This window comes from Danio aesculapii, chromosome 12, assembly GCF_903798145.1.
Source record: "Danio aesculapii chromosome 12, fDanAes4.1, whole genome shotgun sequence".
Lineage (NCBI taxonomy): Eukaryota > Metazoa > Chordata > Actinopteri > Cypriniformes > Danionidae > Danio > Danio aesculapii.
Window position 1 is genome coordinate 12551564 of NC_079446.1, and position 20728 is coordinate 12572291.

Genomic DNA, 20728 nt, shown 5'->3' on the forward strand with positions numbered 1-20728 from the left:
CTTTGAGGTGGATGGGCTACAGCAGCAGAAGAACACACCGGATGCCAATTCTACCACACCAGGTGCCACTCCTGTCAGCTAAGAACAGGAAACTGAGGCTACAATTCACACAGGCTCACCAAAATTGGACATTTGAAGATTGGAAAAACATTGCCTGGTCTGATGAGACTCGAATTCTGCTGTGACATTCGAATAATAGGGTCAGAATTTGGCATCAACAACGTGAAGGCCACAGCCTACATGTGTATTGTTGCTGACCATGTCCATCCCTTTATGACCACAGTGCACCCATCTTCTGATGGCTACTTCCAGCAGGATAACGCGTCATGTCATAAAGCGTGAATCATCTCAGACTGGTTTCTTAAACATGACAATGAGTTCACAGTACTCAAATGGCCTCCACAGTCAACAGATCTAAATCCAATAAAGCAACTTTGGGATGTGGTGGAAAGGAAGATTCGCATCATGGATTTGCAGCTGACAAATCTGTAGCAACTGCGTGATGCTATCATGACAATATGGGCAAAATCTCTGAGGAATATTTCCACTGCCTTGTTGAATCTATACCACCAAGGATTAAAGCAATTCTGAAGGCAAAAGGGGGTCCACCCCGGTACTAGTAAGGTGTACCTAAATAAATGGCTGGTGAGTGTATTATTTATCAGGGCTTTTTAACATTCTAATTTAAGTAGTCAGTTTAACATCTATATTTGTGATGAGGGGTCTGACCTGACACTTTTGACAGCAGCTTCCTGTGGCGCAGGCAGAGCCCTTAGTGAAGGTGCATGTGGCAGCATTACAGCATGTAGTATTGCATTCCTGCAACACATCAGCAACACTTTATTTAGGACACCAGCAATGAAAAGCTCTGTACTTTGTCACACAATGAGTACGTTTTATTTTTAAGACTTCATTGGTGTTTTTTTGGTTACAAACAAATGTAGTCAAGTCACTTAAAAAACAAAACACGCATGCACGCACACACGCACACACACACAATCAAAACACATTTAACTGCTGTAATGGGCAAACTGGTAGGGCAAATGCTCTAAATGGTGACTATTTTGGTTAAACATGCTCCTGTGGCACTTGAAAATATTTTATGCTAACATTTGAGTGTTAAAAAAAATGATTGTGACGTGGCCTGTTTTCGTTTCTCTACAAATTGATTGCTCTTTTTGTGTACACATTATGTGCCTGACAGGGCCTGAATGTTAACGTGGAATTGCGGTAGTGCTAATATTTTAATCATTCCAGCAAACTTGATAAAGCTGGAAATTCCTGCAAACATTTATTCATTACAGTAAGGACTTTGAATGAGTAAATGAATGCACACATCTAATCTGTAATCAAAGAGACTTCACAAACAGTGAGTGATTCAGCACAATACATCTCTTGGTTTCAAAATGTGAGAATGACCTAAGTAAACTCTTGAGTAAGCATAAAGTAAATTCGTGAATGTATTGCTTTTGGATGGGAGCCACGCATTCATTCTTTAAGACTGTTTACACCAGGTCTCTTCATCCATTTTCTCTGATCTGATTTGTGACAACATCTTCAAGTCTCCACACTACTTAAAACCTACATTTAAAATCTACTTTTGGCTATATAAATGTTTCTCCACTAAATGGAAATGATTCTGATCTTTAAATCCTGCACTATATGCTAATTTAACCAGGTTATACAAACTTAAACACCAGATACACAGCATTTTAAAAATTATAATAACTGTTTACAGAAACGTTAGAAGTATAGTTCATCTTTATTCTTCCTATTTCTTATTTAGATCGATCTATAAAGAAAAGCCTATTGTAACTCAACTGTCATTTTTTATTTATTTGTCATATTTATTATGATTACATGCACTTTTGGAATGGATCAATGGATTGAAATGTATTAATCTACTTAGGGTTAGTACAGGGAATATATCATGATTGAGTCAAAGTAACTGGTGTTACTTTTCTTATGAGTACAATCATTGTGAGAAAACTGGTGATTCATTTGTGTCACTGGTGTTACTCATTTTTTTTTTCATGTCACATTAAAAATGTGTTTAGATACATAATTATTTAAAACGGTATAAGAATTACAACAGTTTGCATATGTGCTTCCCATTTGTTAAGGGTCCAAAAAGTAATTGGATAGAATAATAATCATAAATCAAACTTTCACTTTTTAATACTTGGCTGCAAAACCTTTGCAGTCACTTACAGCCTGAAGTCTGGAACACATAGACATCACCAGACGCTGGATTTCATTCCTGGTGGTGCACTGCCGGGCCTCTACAGCAAATGTCTTCAGTTCCTGCTTGTTCTTGGGGCATTTTCCCTTCAGTTTTGTCTTCAGCAAATGAAATGAAAGCTTAATCTGATTTGGGTCAGGTGATTGACTTGGCCATTGCATAACATTACACTTCTTTCCCTTCAAAACTCTTTGGTTGCTTTTTAGTACACTTTGGGCCATTCTCCGTCTGCACTGTGAAGCACCGTCCAATGAGTTCTGAAGTATTTGGCTAAATATGAGCAGAAAATATTGCCTGAAACACTTCAGAATTCATCCTGCTGCTTTTGTCAGCAGTCACATCAACAATAAATACAAAAGAACCAGTTCAGTTGACAGCCATACATGCCCACACCATGTCACTACTACCATGCTTCACTGTTTATGATCATGAGCAGTTCCTTTCCTTTCCCATACTCTTCTCTTCCAATCACTCCGGTACAAGTTGATCTTGATATCATCTATCCATAGGATGTTGTTCCAGCATTATGAAGGCTTTTTTAGAACTCTAATCTGGCCTTCCTGTTTCTGAGACTCAACAATGGTTTACATCTTGTGGTGAACCCTCTGTATTCACTCTGGTGAAGTCTTCCCTTGATTGTTGACTCTGACACATATACATCTACCTCCTGGAGAGTGTTCTTGATCTGGCCAACTGTTGTGAAGGGTGTTTTCTTCACCAGGACAATAATTCTTTGGTCATCCATCACGGTTGTTTCCATGGTCTACCCAGTCTTTTGGTGTTGCTCAGCTCACTGGTGCAGTCTTTTTTTTAAGAATGTTCCAAACAGTTGTTTTGGCCATGCCTAATGTTTTTGTAATCTCTCTGATGGCTTTGTTTTTTTTTTCAGCCGAATGATGGCTTGCTTGACTGATAGTGACAGCTCTTTGGATCTCATCTTGAGAATTGACAGTAACAGATTCCAAGTGCAAATAGCACACTTGAAATAAACTCTGGACATTTTATTTGCTCATTGTAATTGGGATAACGAGGGAATAACACACACCTGGCCATGGAACAGCTTCGAAGCCAATTGTCCAATTACTTTTGGCCCCTTAAGAAGTGGGAGGCATACATGCAAACTGTTGTAATTCCTATACTGGTCACCTGATTTGGATGTAAATACCCTCAAATTAAAGCTGACAGTCTGCAAATATAGAACATCTAATTTAATTTCAAATCCATTGTGTTGGTGTATAGAGCCAAAAATGTTAGAATAGTGTCGATGTCCAAATATTTATGGACCTAACTGTATGTTCCTCATATCTTTTAATTTTTTCCTGTAACTCTGACTACATGTGCAGGAAAAAAAAATAATAAAAACCATCAATATAGTCAAAAAAATATGTTCCACCAGTGACAAAAAATATTTCATGTAAACTTTAAATACGTTCACAAAAAACTTTTTAAGCTGTCATTTATGTGTTTTCCTAAAGCCAGAAGACGATTGATTAATGTGGTCTTGAGTTTAAGTTTAAGTGTAAAAAATAAAGAAATTGATTTTTTAACATTTTCCCATACCAAAAGTGGACGTTTCTATAGAATGCCCCATAGATAGAGCGATAAATATATGTTTTTATATCTTTCTTGATATTAAAGAACATGAAAGAACAGGGCAAAATCTGTCAATAACAATGCATTAATTTAGGTGTGGGCAATAATATTAATATAGCATTAAAATGATTATCGTTCTTTGTGTGATTAGCCTTAACTTTCTCCAGCTAGGTGTATTTCAACCAATTCAACTATATATGATTATGTCATATATTATACTGCTTGGGAAACCAAACAAATGCAATGGATTTTTGAATGAAATTGTTCTACTGAGACTAAAACTCTAATTTCGTGCAATGAAACTCCAATAATCATGTTAGTTTAAACACATACCTGTGGTGTGCCACAATCACACTCCTCTCCACTCTCCAGAATGCCATTCCCACAGCTGGGCACAGATATGATGCTGTCCTGAGCAGGCATGTTCCTCAAACATGCTCCACCACCTCCCTGAATCAACCTCTCAAAGGCATTATCACTGCAGTCACTGAACTTAGTTGATCCACTGCAGTCACACCCATACACAACATCATCAGTCACTTCACATACAGCATGAGCTTATACAGAGATTTTGTAGAAATGTCATTGTTTAATTCAATCTGAAATGCTCTTCTGTAATAAGACGCATTTCAAACAGAATAACGAACAGCCAAAAATATTCATTTATTTAATGTTAGAAGAAAGATTATGATGTGCTTAACAATTGCAAATCACCTTTACCCCCTTCATTCCAGAACTGGATTTCCAACATGATATATGTTATTCAGATGGAGAGACTCAAGCTGCTTCCCAAATGGCACACCATACACTATGCACTTATGCACTACGTACTTATGCACTTACAGACTCAACAGCATAGTACATGTATGTAGTGCCATCCCAAATGGAACACTAATAGGCTTTTTACTAAGCAGAAATTCAACCCGTTTCCCTGATGTTTAACGATTGCCAAATTAGTGAAATAAATGACCAATCTACCAAAAAATACCTGCTACGAGTATAACCGCATTCACCATCGGAAGGTGCTATAATCACTTTCGTAGGAGAATACTGCTTTCACAATCCAAAATAAATAAAGTAATCCAACATGTGCTCCGCTCCATCCACTACGACAGTGGTTCTCAAACTTTTAAGCCAGCGACCCCCAATTTAAGATCTTCAAGGTTGTCGCTCCTGTCATCTGAAGTCGGAAGGCATTGACTGAGTGATTGACAGGTGATTTTAACCATTAATCCATTCGCGTTCAGTTCTAGAGCAGTGGGCAAATAAGATGAGCGTGAAGGCGGGCAAGCTTTGCGGGATTGTTTACTGCAGCAAGTTGACATAACAACAGTTTTAAACAGTTCCTGAGCGCCGCTGCGTTTCAAGTGCAAAGATGCATTCTGCCTGAATGTGTCCTAAATGTGACCTTTCTCTAATACTTAATCAAAGTAGACAGTTCCGGTTTTCGCATCCAGATGCGTGCTGTATTGATAACTAGCAAGTTATTCGCTCCACAATTATGATGTTCCATTCACTTTTTAAAAAAATACTAATCAGTAATATCTTAGCTCAAATATTAGCTTTTACTTGTAATACTGAAAAATATATATTATAATCACTGAAAATTACACAATTTTTAAATCACTGTCGCGACCCCTTGAAATTATTGCGGGGGTCGCGACCCCCAGTTTGAGAACCACTGCACTACGAGAGCAAAGCAGCGGCCATTGAGTGCATGAAGTGTCCATCATTATTACACACTTCATTTTACTGGTTGAATGAGTGCATCATCCGGGTAATTAAAGTGCACTTATTATTTTTAGAGTTTTCAGTGTGAACGCACTACTTACAGTACACTATTTATAATACAAAATGGCGTAGAATAGTGCGCAATTATGCGATTTGGGACGCACCTTCAGATTTTTAAGGACTGGCTCCATAAGAAAATGTTTGGCAACATTCTTGATTTATTTGACAAATTTATATCTCTGTAAATAACAGAGGTGTCACTTTAAATGGCGTGTACAGATGCTGATCTGGGATCAGTTTATCATACAGAGCTGATTCAGATGTTGCATATGAACAGTGATGATCGACGCACAGCTTTAATGAAAAGAAAGTGAATGCAGACATTTTTATATTCGTTGAAACATGCTTTCAAGATTAAAAATACACGAGAAATATGGGAAAATGCTTAATGATGGGATGATAGAGGGATAGAATAGTAAAATACGTGAAAATCTCAGCAAAAACAGGAGGGTTGACATGTATGAAGCAAACAGGAAGTGGTTGTGGAAAAACAGTTTTGCAAGATAACGCAAAACATCTTTACAAGGGAATGCAAAAACTTAAAAAATATATATTTTCCTATGACTGTTTTTTTTCTCCCACCCATTTTTTTTCTCCCACCATCATGTCGCTTCCGGGTCTCCGTACAAGAGCAATCCAGTGACCCCTCTGAGGTATAAATAATATACCCTCTCTAGGTTGTTTTGATTGTTTGTTTTGTGACTATGATACATTTTTAAATAAAAAGCTAAATATATAAAAAATAAATAAAGATTATGATGATAAACCTCTGACTAAATTAACACCTGAATTAACTGTATATACAGTATTAGGTAATATAAAATATATTTAAAAATGCATATTTAAAGAGAATTGTTTCAGCCAATCAACTTTCTTACTCATAGAAGGTATGAGTTTATTTAGAAAGTTGATTGGCTGAAACAATTCTCTTTAAATATGCATTTTTAAAAATATTTTATATTGCCTAATACTGTATATACAGTTAATTCAGGTGTTAATTTAGTCAGAGTACATTTATTATGATGACAAAAACATAATCTATAATCCAATAACCTGCATGAATCAACTGTGCACAATAAAATCCGAGATGTGCATTTCAATATAGCATTAAAACGACTAATAATCAAAATTATACACTTTACCATAATGTTTTATTCATCATCATTTGAATTATATGTTTATATAGGTCACACTTTCTTTGAATGTACAATTCACACTATTAATTTAACCATTAAATAAGACTTTTAGCAGTAACATTTAAAAAAAATTGGTCCATTAGTTAATGTTAATGTATTTAATGCATGTTAATGTATGTTTAATGTATGTTAATGTAGTAATATTTATTATGGTATTTATCTATCCGTGTTAATGTTAGTTAAATAGCATTAGTTTATGTTAACTCACTTTCCATTGACTAATGTTAACAGGCACAACTTTGGATTTTAATAATGCATTAGTTAATGTTAAACTATGATTAATAAATGCTTTACAAGATTATTCATAGCAAACATGAACTAACATTAACTAATGGACCATTATTCTAAATTGATAACCTTTTAGCTCTATAAACTAACTAATTAGCTGCAAATTAACAGTTATTAAGGTAGTAGTTTGGGTTTAGGTATTGGGTAAGATTAGAGATGTAAAATAAGATCATACTTTATAAGTGCTAATAAACAGTTAATATTATAATAACAGACAAGCAATAGGCCAGTAGTAAATGCTGTGAATTGTTACTTAAGCTAAAGTGTTACCTTTATTGTAGCTTTTATTATATAATTAAAGTTTTATTTATTTATTTACTTACTTTACTTACATTACATGCTTTACATACTTTAAATACGTACATACTTTACATACTTACATAATTACTTTCTTTACATGCTTGCTTGCTTCCTTACCTACATGCTTGCTTTCTTGTTTACTTGCTTGTTTACTTGATTACTTGCTTGCTTCTTTCCTTACCTACTTGCTTGCCAGCTTGCTTTCTTGTTTATTATTTGCATACGTACTTGGTTGCTTGTTTACTTGCTTACTTACTTGCCTACCTACTTGGTTGCTTGCTTACCTACTTGCTTACTTGCTTACCTACTTGCTTGCTTGTTTACTTGCAAAATCTACAGAGCCACCATTTCAAATCACTAAACCCAGGCATGCTTGTGCTAGTGCAGGATCTGAGTAAACTAATTGGCTAAAAAAAAAGTCACTGGCAATGTAATATTTTATGCTTTTTTACTTTTAAATGTTAAGTCTCTTTATACATTTTACAAAACTATAAACAATGAGGAAATGCTGAAGGAATTTACAAATAAAATGAAATCAAGTTAATGAAGAACTGATATTATGAAACACAGCAGTCACTGACCTGGCGGAAGGTGCCATGATGCACTGACAGCTACACCCAGCGCTGTCGTGACTCATGCCCAGATTATGGCCCAATTCATGAGCAGCCACCGTGGAGTAATACTGCAGATTGTTGTCACTAAACTGTAGGCATGTAAAAGCAAAAAGCAAATGAGAACATGACAACAGAGTATGTTTGATGACAAATCATATAGCTCTAAATACATTTAACACATTTAAATAAAATACATAAAGAACTGACATATTGGGCTGCACAATATTTGAAAAATAAAAAAACATACATTGCAATATTTTGTATTTCTGCATTATATTTTGCAGTTTGAATATACTTCATATACACAAGATGATTTAAATAACTCTATTTGCCAAGAATCTATAATTTTACATTGATTGGGAATCTAAAGGCTTAAAAAAAATAATAAAAAGCATACATTAATACAATAGACCAAAGATTCAAATGAAATAGACAGTGCTTTATGGTTTTCTGAAAAGTCCAACAGTATTGATGTACAGAAATGAAATAATCAAATGTAAAATATCACTGTATACAGTAATCAACATTTAAAGTGGATAAAAACCTTTCATTCTTAAACTATTCAAGAGCACATTTTTATTGTGAAAGTATTTTTTTGATCCCTTTCAAATGTTGACTACTTTGTATTTTTGTCTTTGTACTTTGTCTTTATTGTATGAATAAATTAATTAATCTCTGTTAAAGCTAGAACTTTAATCATTTCTTGTACACAAATGTGATACATTGTGATATCAATGCTAAAACGATATATTCTGTAGCCCTAATGTAATTTTATTAAATTATATTCATTACATTTCATTATATTGCTCATGCCATCTTGTACAGAACAATATGGAGAAAGAAACACCCCAATTTCAAATTCAGAGGCTTAATTGAAGCAACAATATGCTATTTGGAACAATTATTTATATTGTTAAAAATATCAGTGATATCTTAGATTAAATGCTCTCTGTATCTCTGTATCTTTACATAATGTCTTAGCAGGATGATATTTAAATGCTAAATTGAATATATATATATATATATATATATATATATATATATATATATATATATATATATATATATATATATATATATATATATATATATATATATATGTATACATACATACACTTTATTATATATAAAGTTTAATTCTTTTTTTATTGTGTGGGGCAAAAACTCACAATGCAACTTCTCAAAGGCCTGATCTATCAGATTTAAAACTGACATTTTAAAATGGCCTTTCTAAATAATAACAATATTAATAATATATATTAAAGGGTGCACTGTTGCTTCACACAGCCAGTCTCAGACACACCTTTCCATTAATAAAACATGCGAGTTTTAAATTACTTCTTCCAGAAAGTGCTCCTTCTGGATACTTAAGAGCCTTCTTGTTTTATAACTAGAAGTATATTAGGTAGCCTATAATATTATCAAGTCAGTGTAATAGTCAAAATGATAAATAAAGTATGTTCTAACCACACTGATTGCTCCAGAAGTACTCGCAGAACACACACTCCCTACGAAGGCCATGCCTAGCACACCTCCGGGATACGCTCCTTGACCTCTAAAAAGACAGACACAGATCATGTTACACGTTACATCCCCGGAGGAAACACACGTGAACACGGGGAGAACATGCAAACTCTACACAGAAATGCCACAGAATTTTTATTTTTTTGCCACTGGCCCAGCCCTGTTTTGATATGTGATCCGAATATTCATAGCTTGAAACAGATAGAAATTTGGCCTCACACACAACAGTACTTGATCTACACCTGGCATTTCTCCTGTTGGGTTTTAGGTTTCGGGAAGAGATAAAAATTTCACCACCAAACTTTTTTTTTGTCCAAACTTTTACCAGCTTTGCACAATACATATGCGCAATGCTTTGGCTTGTTTCCCTTGCTTGAACAGACCTCCCACGCCAAGATAAGGTTGATAAGCCATGATTGGTTTGTTCCAATTTTTCAACTTTGATGATACTGATATTTTTTTAGGGTGTCATGCTGGCACAGTTGGTAGCACTATTGCCTTACAGCAAGAAGGTCACTGGTTGGAACCCCGGCTGGGTCAGTTGGCATTTCTGTGTGGAGTTGGCATGTTCTCCCTGTGTTACATGTCACTCCTCCGGGTGCTCTGATTTCTCCCACAGTCCAAAGACATGCACTATAGATGAATTGAATAAACTAAATTGGCTGTAGTGTATGTGTGTGAATGTAAGAGCATATGGGTGTTTCCCAGTGTTGCGTTGTAGCTGGCATCCGTTGCGTAAAACATATGCTGGATAAGTTGGCGGTTTATTCTGCTGTGAAAATGCTAAGCTGAAAAGAAAAGCAATGATGAAAGATTTTGCATTATACAATTTTGTCATCTGCTTGAGCTGTAATTCTCTACCTGTTTTGTCACTTTGTCACTAGCGTTGCCTAGTTTTCTGTTTCTTTGTTATCAAAAATTTTGATAGAGTACATTTGTGCCACGCACATTGTTTCCAGCATCGCTTAATCTAAAGGTGTTTCTCCCATTCATATTTCCCATGAGGATTAAAAAAAAAGTTTTAAATTGTTATAAGTTATGAACCAACAAGGTATAGGGTATCTCACAACATTACACTGCCTAGATTTAAGCAAAGTACTACACAGACACAAAAACAGACAAGGTACAGGCCATGTAATACCCAAGTGGTAACCTCCCGGTCTCCCTCGTGAAGCCAATATGGAAGTAACTGAAACTGCTATTCATCGATTGGCCTTTGGGGGCTGGCTCCAGAAACTTGAGATGTTCACTGACTGCAATGCTAAATTGGCCAATTTTACTGCTGATAAAAACATGTTTACAACCTGGTACAAGAGATGGTTTTGGTACATATAGCTAATATTACCCTTCAAGACAACTGTGAAGGGGGTGGATTTTTTTATAACTCATACGTTTCATTTATATTAAATTATATTAAGTCAGCGTAGAAAAGGGCGTGGCCACTTGAGTGACAGCTAGGTTTCGCTGGTCGCCGTCACTTCATTGCTGCTGATTCCGGCTGATTAGCCGCTGAGCTCAGCTAATACATAGTATTTTTGTTTTGTTTTATGTGGCTTTAGAGTCAATTGCCTTTTGGAATTATTTCCTACAATTATAGGATAATATGGCATGCTGTGTGCACTTAATTGTGCTAACAAACCATTCAAGTGGCATCCATTTCTCATGTGAGTGACGCTTGGCCATGCCTACTTGTAGTTTAATTTACGCTTTTCAGAAACCTATGAGTGACATTATGGATACTACGTCCATATCTTTTACAGTCTAAGCTAATACCACTGTATTGTTGTATCTGTAGAAGATAGTCTGTCTGTTGCAAATTTTGTGTCATTTTATTTTTAAGTATACTATAGGTTCAGTAAACTAACTTTTATGGCAACGAATATGTTATTTCCAATTATTAAATTACTGATCCTACAAACAGTAACCTGAGGAAAAATGCTCATTTTAGAGAAAATGTCTGATTTTACAACTTGAACACAATTACTCTTATTTTCTGAACTGATTTATACAGAACTGTTAAATTAATTTATTTACAGTACTTAAGGCAAGAATATTATAAGTACTGTAATTAACTTCCCTAAAAATTATGAACAGTAATCCCCTTCTTTACTTTGGATCAGTGGACAAGTAATTTTCTTATAGCAACTAGTTACTTTGAAACCCAACTCTAATGTTAAAGAAGTACTTACACAACGAGCTGAGCTGCGTCATTCCTGATTTGAGGTGACAGTGTTGTTTTTCTCCAGTCCACAAACCTGCCCAACACATCTCCCGCATTGCCATCCACACTGAAAGGGTTCCCCGTATCAAAGATCTTCAAGCCAATCAAGGCAATTCGGATATTCAACTGTTTGAAGTACTTCAAGAAACATGAAAGCAGCCACAAATATGTTACTACGTCACTTCTTAAACATTCAGTCTAAAAAAATGCACTTGACATACAAGTCTTAGAATTAACACAGTATGTATTCAAAAGTCAAGAATGAGTCAGGTTTCTAGCATTATCTGATTGTTGCTAGTTTTCTCACCGTATCAAGCAGGTTAGCCAACTGAACCATTTCGTCACGCACAGCATTTACATTTTTGTTCTTAATGATGAACTGAGAACAGATCAACACACTTATGAGAATCAACCTACAACAATGATGGTATATATATATATATATATATATATATATATATATATATATATATATATATATATATAATATATATATATATATATATATATATATATATATATATATATATATATATATATATATTGTAGATGATATATACACATCACATAAACATAACACATAAAAACATACACATAAAAAAATACCATCACCTTTTAATTTTTTTTAATCAAATTCCTAGTAAAATGTAGTCAAGAAATGTTGGTGCATTAAAACAAAAATAAATGTGTCTAATGTGACCAAGTTTATTAAACTTAGTCGCATTAGCTAAATTTGGTAAGAGAATATCATCTAGATAATACAGATAGAAAGAGAAAGATAAGAGAAATAGAAAGATAATACATTTAAATCCAAATGAGGTTTTGTTAAAAAAAACTACAAAATTATTAGTTTATTAGTAATTTCAGCTAGTATATTTATTTAATATTTCCCCCTAACATATTAATTTGGGTGTACTATCAAAAAAAGGTATTTTGTTAAATTAGCTCTCATTTTGGATTTAGTACTGACTAATCGATTATTATGCTGACTAATATCATTGTATAACCTATACAAAAATTTGTTTAAAATAAAGTTTCTGTGAGTAACGTACTCATTCATGATGCAGATATATATTATAGGTGGGCATAGATTAAGTTTTTTAATCTAGAATAATCTCTGAATTAATTTAGATGAATCTAGATTAAAATGGCTTGTTTGAATTCTGCCGAAGGCATTCAGAATGTGTGCTACCCAAATAATAAGACTTTGAGAACAGGTTTCTCAAGCCAGGTGGCGCATTAGACCAGGGGCTCATCTCCTGTTTCCAAAATGCATCACAAACAATGCTTGACAAACTGTTCTACTATGATAATAGGTGATGAAAATAAATTATGTTCAATAAGATGTACTGGTGTTTACTAACTGTTTATTCAGTTAAACATGAATTTTGAACTGTAGGCCTACATAAGCTCAAAACAGTGATTTTTGATTACCTTAATCTGACTAAAGTCATAACTGAACTAAACAGAAATGGAATTAGGACATGTGGAGTATGCATATATTAGTGGCATTATTGAAGTAAACACCGCAATCAATCTATTATCGTCATGTAGGACTTTTCGCCATATTTTCCGACAAGATCCACACACACACACAACGTGAAATGCCGAAGTTTTTTCTTTTCCATTTGGTGTGCGTTATTAAATTATAACACTCTCATCAGTCCTTACTCCTTATTTGCGTCTAATACCCCAGTTTGTCACGAGGCATGAATGAAATGTTCATGAGTTAAAGTGAAACTGCCGAACCGCAGTTAAAGTCAGGCATCCTGCTGATTTGATTCTTTAGATTTTTTGTCAGATGCCTCACCGGTCAGCTATACAGCCGCGCTAAAATATCAAGGTGAAAGTCATCATAGCTTGCGTAGAATAGATCCAGCTCCCAACCAATCAGATTTTTTTTATCGCGCGATAAGAATCTTGAGTTAACGCAACATATTAACGGCCCACCACTAATATGTAATAAATAAATATATTTATATATACTAATATAAAATATATATATATATATATATATATATATATATATATATATATATATATATATATATATATATATATATATATATATATATATTTAAATTCTGATGGCTAAAACTCACCCTTTTTTGGTCAACTACTAATGCCAACTCCACATATTTAGTCTGAGGTAAGGTTCGCTTTTTCTGTGGATACAAAAGATTCAGTAAAACATCAAATGTTGTGTTTGTTCAACATATATCAATTACTTATAAAGCATGAGGACATCTTGTCGAACCCGTAAAAACATGGACATGTCAGCATAATGGGAGTAGTCCTCATTGAGAGACGTTTCATTTTCCAGTCCACATACAAAGGGCTCGGAATGACTGTCCTCCAACAGGAAGAGGAGGTGTTCATTGGCTTTAGAGTGCAAGACTGGTTCCAGTCCGTAGCTTTTATTCCCAATGATAATGACTCCTCTAAAACAAAGCACAACACACAGTGTTACTACAACTTAAAGGGATAGTTAACCCAAAGTTTCAAGCTTTCTTCAAAATATCTTCTTGTTCAACAAATGGAAGAACCTCAGGTTAGGAACATGCAATAAGGGAGTGAATGATGACAGAATTTACAATTTTGGCTGAACTATCACTTTTAATGTTTGAGAGAGCCATTTTCAGGCATGTGATCAGCCGACCACAAAAAAGAAGGAAGATGAGAAAAAGTGTGTACAGCCGCAGGCATTCAAATCGATTTGACAATCTTGCATATTGTCCGAAGCTTCCTCATAGATGAACATAATAGCAGGACTACATTATAAAAGTTTTTTTTTTAAACTTTGGATTTACGCAAATTACAGCGGTCACCCCATTGAGCTTGGAAAAAACAGAAATCGCATCCCTGGTTTTTTAATCCTAAAGAAACGTCCACTGAACTTAATAGGTTGATGTGACATATCCTTGTTTTTTAAGTTATATATTTAACTGTATTTATACCAAATGTAAGCAGGCGATCTTTTTTGGAAATAGTAATTTACACTTGTTCTGCCAACCAATGTCTGGTTGAGCCACATACAATTGCAAAGGAAACCTGTTTGGTAACAAGAGAAGCTTTGAAACTGACTTTTAAACACTATGCCCTGTGTTTTATTCATCGCTACACTAATGACAAAAATACATTTTTGCCCATGATATCTCATTAAACATGTCACCTTTGTGACCATGCATGAAAAAGAGTGACTTATTAACAGTAATGTTTTTTTTTAATTATTATTTTCTCTGATCACATTGTAGGGCTGGGCGATATGGCTAAAATGCAATCTCGATAATTATCTTCCATATTGAACAATGACTATATAAATTTAGATATAAATTGTTAATGCTTTCGGATTTAAAAGAGTACCCCAACAATGACTGAAGCCACAAAAGTTAGTGGGTCCATTAAATGGCATAACATATTTTCTGCCAATCAATTTTCGGTGGCTGAAAATTCGTACATCTCTAACATCCAACACACTTTTAGATTCCAATTGTTCAACATTTTTGCTGTGTGATTGGCTCTTAAATCATTACAGAATAAAAAAAAAGTCCAGAGCTTATCATTGTTATTGACAAATATTATCGCGATTCGATAATATATCGTATATCGGTCCAGCCCTATTCTCTCTCTCTCTCTCTTTTTTTTGTTTTGCTCACATACCAACTTTCATTCCCATTCTCATCTCATTTCTCATTTTAGACTGAAACAGGGAAATAATTCACTAGCTGATAAGACTTTGATTTAAATAAAATTTATGTATCTACATATTCTCATTTTTAATAAAATAGTTAATATTTAACAGAACTGCAAAGCTAGATGCAGAACTTCTTTAAATCTCACTGAGAAAATAAAACAGCTTTGTGAAAGTAAACTAAAACAACTTTTAATAAAGTTTAGATTTGATGTTAAACACTATAATTTATACAAAGCACAATTATTGATTTGCAATGTGAATGCAGGTTTATTTTTTACATATGTACTGTATACAGTGGGTACGGAAAGTATTCATACCCCTTTAAATTTTCTACTCTTTGTTAGCAGCCATCTGCTTAAATCATTTAAGTTCATTTTTTCCTCATCAATGTACAAACAGCACTCCATATTGATAGAAAATGACAAAATTGTTGACATAAGCAGATTTATTAAAAAAGAAAAACTTAAATATCACATGGTCCTATTCAGACCCTTTGCTGTGACACTCGTATATTTAACTCAGGTGCTGTGCATTTCTTCTGATCATCCTTGAGATGGTTCTACACCTTCACTTGAGTCCATTTGATTATACTGATTGGACTTGATTAGGAAAGCCACGCACATGTCTATATAAGAGCTTACAGCTTACAATGCATGTCAGAGCAAATTAGAATTATGAGGTCAAAGGAACTGCCTGAAGAGCTCAGAGACACAATTGTGGCAAGGCACAGCTCTGGCCACGGTTGAAAAAAAATGTGCTGAACTTAAAGTTCCTAAGAGCACAGTGGCCTTCATAATCCTTGAATGGAGATGTTTGGGATGACCAAAACCCTTCATACAGCTGGTCGTCTGGCCAAACTGAGCTATCAGGGAAGAAGAGCCTTTATGAGAGAGGTAAAGAAGAACCTAAAGATCACTGTGGCTGAACTCCAGAGATGCAGTTATGAGATGGGAGAAAGTTTTAGAAAGTCAACTTATTTCATACTTCCCTAAAACACTCATGGCTGTATTAGATCAAAAGGGTGCTTCTACTAAATACTGGGCAACGTCTGAATACTAAGAACCATGTGATATTTCAGTTTTTCTTTTTTAATAAATCTGCAAAAATGTCAACAATTCTGTTTTTCTGTCAATATGGGGTGATGTGTGTACATTAATGAGAAAAATATTAACCTACAGTAAATGATTTTATCAAATGGCTGCAATATAGCAAAGAGTAAAAAATTTAAGGTGGTCTGAATACTTTCCGTACCCACTGTGAGTATAAATGGTCCAATCAAGAATATAGAATTTGCAAGGAAAATAACAAGACCAAAATGGAGTCTGTAAATAAATGCCAGCGAATTTCTGCATGCAGGTATTTGTGCTTGCATAAATTTTGTACTATTTGTTTCTGCTTGTTCAAACTATGCATTTAAAATGAGTTGAAACAATCCAGTCCTTCTTTTTATGTTCAATTTACTTAAAGTTATCCTAATCAATTAGTGTTGGGGAAACATGAAGGAATTGTGTAGAACCCAGCATTTTTTGCAGTGAAGTAAACTGAAGTATTATTTCCTTAAGAGATCCCTTGCAAACATGGTAATCAAAAAAATGAATGTAATAAAAGTTTAAAAATGATGCCACCCTCACCCAACTGACTGCTTATTTTTTGGTAGTGAAATTGTAAGCAGCATACAGTACACTACATACCTGATGCCTTCACAAGTGCTAAGAGCAACGAGGGAGTCTTCATAACCATCCACGTGCCCTTGATAGTAACACTGCACCTGGAACAAATCCTCTAGCATTAGTAAAGCTCATTTTCCAAAACTGTCTCAAGGTTAATGTCTAGGTTACTGGTTTTTATAAAATGACCACATGACTGCATGTTTAAAAGATCAGATTACAAACACCACCATTATGTATTTTCTGTGACCAATTTCCTGATTCAAGAGCAATTTACATAGCATGTAAAGTAGGTTGTAAACAATGCGCCTATCATACTTTATTAATCTAATAAAACAAAAAGAATTCTCACCATTCTTTCTGGCTGCACTTTCCCTTTCTTTGGTGTTTTATGAGAAATCACAACAAAGTTTTTTGATAAAAAGTCTCTGAGGGAATAAGAGATCAAATTTATTAGTGTAATAAAAAAGTGAGTATTCCAGCTAATCTGTCCAAAGTTCTTACGTGTTCTTTGTCACATGTAGTATTCGGTCACTGCCATCAATCCTGATTGAGTATGTGATGATATCAGCATGTCTTTCCTAAAATCAGCCACAAGATTTTAACATATTTAGATAAAATGATTTAATTTATTTCCAGACACCGATTATGGTGCTCTGTACCTCTGGATGTTTGTGTGAGGGGTCTGCATATCTCCTCCAGCGCATCTGAACCAGCTGAGGTTTGACCACATCATACTTCTTCAAATATGACGTCTGATCTATGGTCTGGACTATATGAAGGAATATGGTAAAAAAAGCAAATCATCAACAATTATTAGGGGTGCATGTCCAAAATCCATCGTTAGCCAATTAAGGTCGCAAGTTCCATCGTTACAAACAGAGTTCGTTGATGTTATGTTTTAGAGTAGGATATGTAATATTCTATGTAATATTCTTTAATTTTGTAAAGGAAACATTGGCCCTAGATGAGGATTTTATGTTTTAGAATAGAATTTTATTATCTGCAACAGAGAAACTTTTTTAGAGAAGATTTTCAGAAAAAGATTTTGGGAAACACTCGTCACTACATCGTTCTATGATAGTTACGACGTTGTTTGGGAAACGCACCCCAGATTACATAAAGTAATAACCGGTAATCCTAAAATCTAAAAACAAAGAAAAGGTACTTCAGGGGTAATTAATGTGTTGGTGCTCTTTGGATAGGGAAAATAAGGAAGGAATATATATATATATATATATATATATATATATATATATATATATATATATATATATATATTTCACAAAATTTTCAAGTGCTTTGGTCTGATTATTATTTTTTACTACTGTTATCCTCATTTAATTTTTCTTCAAATTAACTATTGTTTATGTAGACATTTCCAGTCAATCCTTTTTGAAAGAACAAAATGTTGTTTTTTTCAAAGTGTTTTAAAAGTATTTTATGCTCACCAAACATACGAGGAAACAGAAAACATTATTGAAAAGGAATAAAATGAAAAAACAAATTAAACAAAAAAAAAAAACAAACAGTTTATCAGCTTTTATTAGTCGCTCATGAAATATTTTGAATGTTGAAAACATTGCTGATTAATTTCATCCAATATGCTATACAATAGGATTCAAGATGTGACTAAATAAAAATACATTAAATTTTTTTTTTTAATCAGCAAGGACGCATTAATTTCATCAAAATTGAGAACAAAGACAAAGCACTTACAAAGCATTTCAATTTAAAAAATAAAATAAATCCTATGCTTACCTAAACTTTATATTAAGTTAAAATGTGGGAAACAAATAAGTATCGATATTTTCTAAGGAAAAATTAAGCAGCAAAAACTTCAACAACACTGATAATAACACAGCCATTTTTTTTTAAATCTATACAAACAGAACAATAGAGATAAAGTTGGTTTTATATTCAGATATTCAGACATTCTCCTTAATAACATAATTTCAGAAAAGTATTCTTTACAAATTCTAAATAGGAAAAATCATAGCAGCCAATGGCTACCAAAGTACAGCATTGTTCAGTCAATTAGATAGTGTTAATGTTGTTTTGAAGTTATACTTGCATGCTAATTCCAATCGAATATTCAAAGTAACATGGTAAACAATATAGAGACTTCTAAATGAACGAATAAAACCAACTTTACCTTTATAACAAAACTCAGATATTTTAAATAATAAATTGTGTAACACTGTGTAATACTATTTCTCAATATGATAGTTTACGATCAAATAAATGCAGCTGTGAGCATAAAAAAAGTATCTGTTCAAAACATTAAAATATATTAAGCATTTACAGAGTTGATGTATTTATAGATACAGTTTTAGACTTTCCATGTAGTTTTTTTCCAGGCTACTGTACATATAAACAAGAGCTGTTTGTAATCAATACAAAACTCTAAATAGCACTACAATTTGCTTATTTGACACACTTTCAACAACATTAAAAACAGAATAAAAGGATTAGTATGTATAAAATTGGCTATTATTAATTCACGTTCCCTAATACAAGTCAATACTTCTGTTAGGCTAGTTTGCTGTCGATGAAACACGACTCTAGCTCTTCCTCCATTAAGGGTTGCTACTAAATGAAGTCATAAGTACGAAAACATCAAGTATAAATAAGTTGATTTGTCTTACCTGGGCAAATCGAGAAGTTTATGAGGACGAGGATGAAGATGTAAACGTGTCGCGTCATAATGTTTCTGTGAACTGACGCTGCTGGATATCTCAGGTGAGCAGCTGAGCACGAGCGAGGGCGTGCACGAGCAGTCCTACAGGTGGAGCGACATTCCACTATAGTGTTCTTTGTCTGGTCCGCATTTATAACTAGATGTTATAGTTAGGGATAAGAACAGAAACATGTCTGGTGCACTTTACATAATTAAATACGATTTAAACTCCACATAGAAATGCCAAAACGAACCAGTGTCCTTCTTGCTGTGAGGCCACAGTGCTAACTACTGAGCCACCGTGCCGCCTACTAATTCAACAACATAGTAACATACATTATACTGAAAAAAAAATGATAATAATTTCTGCAAAGTTGTTGCAAAATTTTAATTTGGGTTGAATTTAAACAAACAAATTAAATTTAGTAATGTTCAACTTAATTAATTTGTTTAAATTCAGCCCAAATAAATTGTTTACAACCACTTAACTTAAAAAAAATTAATAAATCCAAGGAATCATCTTTAAATCTTTTTTTTTTTCAGTGTACAGTGTTTGTTTAGTAAACTGTATAAAGTATATAGATTACAAATCACTGTGGTATTTGCAGTAAATTACTGTATTCTTTTCAACCTGGTAATATTTTGTTTGACACCGGCTGACAAGTATGATATCGTTTATTCCTCCAGATGGCGCTCGAATGACACGTCAGGAACGGATGCAAAAGTATACAAAACAAAAGTAAAAGAAGTTACATTTAAAATTTTACATTGTATATATCCAGTTCAGGTTTTAAAGAGATTTAATTTGGATACTGATTATTCCTGTGATTTTTGCTGCATGGAAAAGGAATCTTTTGTGATTGTGATTTTCTGGGTGGAGGTGGAAAATTTTCTTAGAAAGAAAACAATTGTATTTAA

The 20728-nt window shown here is 33.8% G+C and overlaps 1 protein-coding gene across 1 annotated transcript in view; it reads right to left on the reverse strand.

Moving 5' to 3' along the window:
- zgc:174164 (uncharacterized protein LOC570656 homolog) overlaps positions 1-19889 on the reverse strand; it is a 34559-nt gene extending 14670 nt beyond the window's left edge. The window contains exons 1-13 of the mRNA XM_056470011.1: positions 19779-19889; positions 17793-17902; positions 17635-17711; positions 17483-17558; positions 17155-17231; positions 14027-14210; positions 13872-13934; positions 12077-12148; positions 11738-11907; positions 9492-9579; positions 7992-8113; positions 4169-4340; positions 730-819 (exon numbers count right to left, since the gene is read on the reverse strand). Of these exons, the coding sequence (XP_056325986.1) occupies positions 730-819; positions 4169-4340; positions 7992-8113; positions 9492-9579; positions 11738-11907; positions 12077-12148; positions 13872-13934; positions 14027-14210; positions 17155-17231; positions 17483-17558; positions 17635-17711; positions 17793-17902; positions 19779-19836 (1359 nt within the window). The 5' untranslated portion in view covers positions 19837-19889. The remainder of the gene's footprint in view (positions 1-729; positions 820-4168; positions 4341-7991; positions 8114-9491; positions 9580-11737; positions 11908-12076; positions 12149-13871; positions 13935-14026; positions 14211-17154; positions 17232-17482; positions 17559-17634; positions 17712-17792; positions 17903-19778) is intronic.
- Positions 19890-20728: the final 839 nt, after the last annotated feature.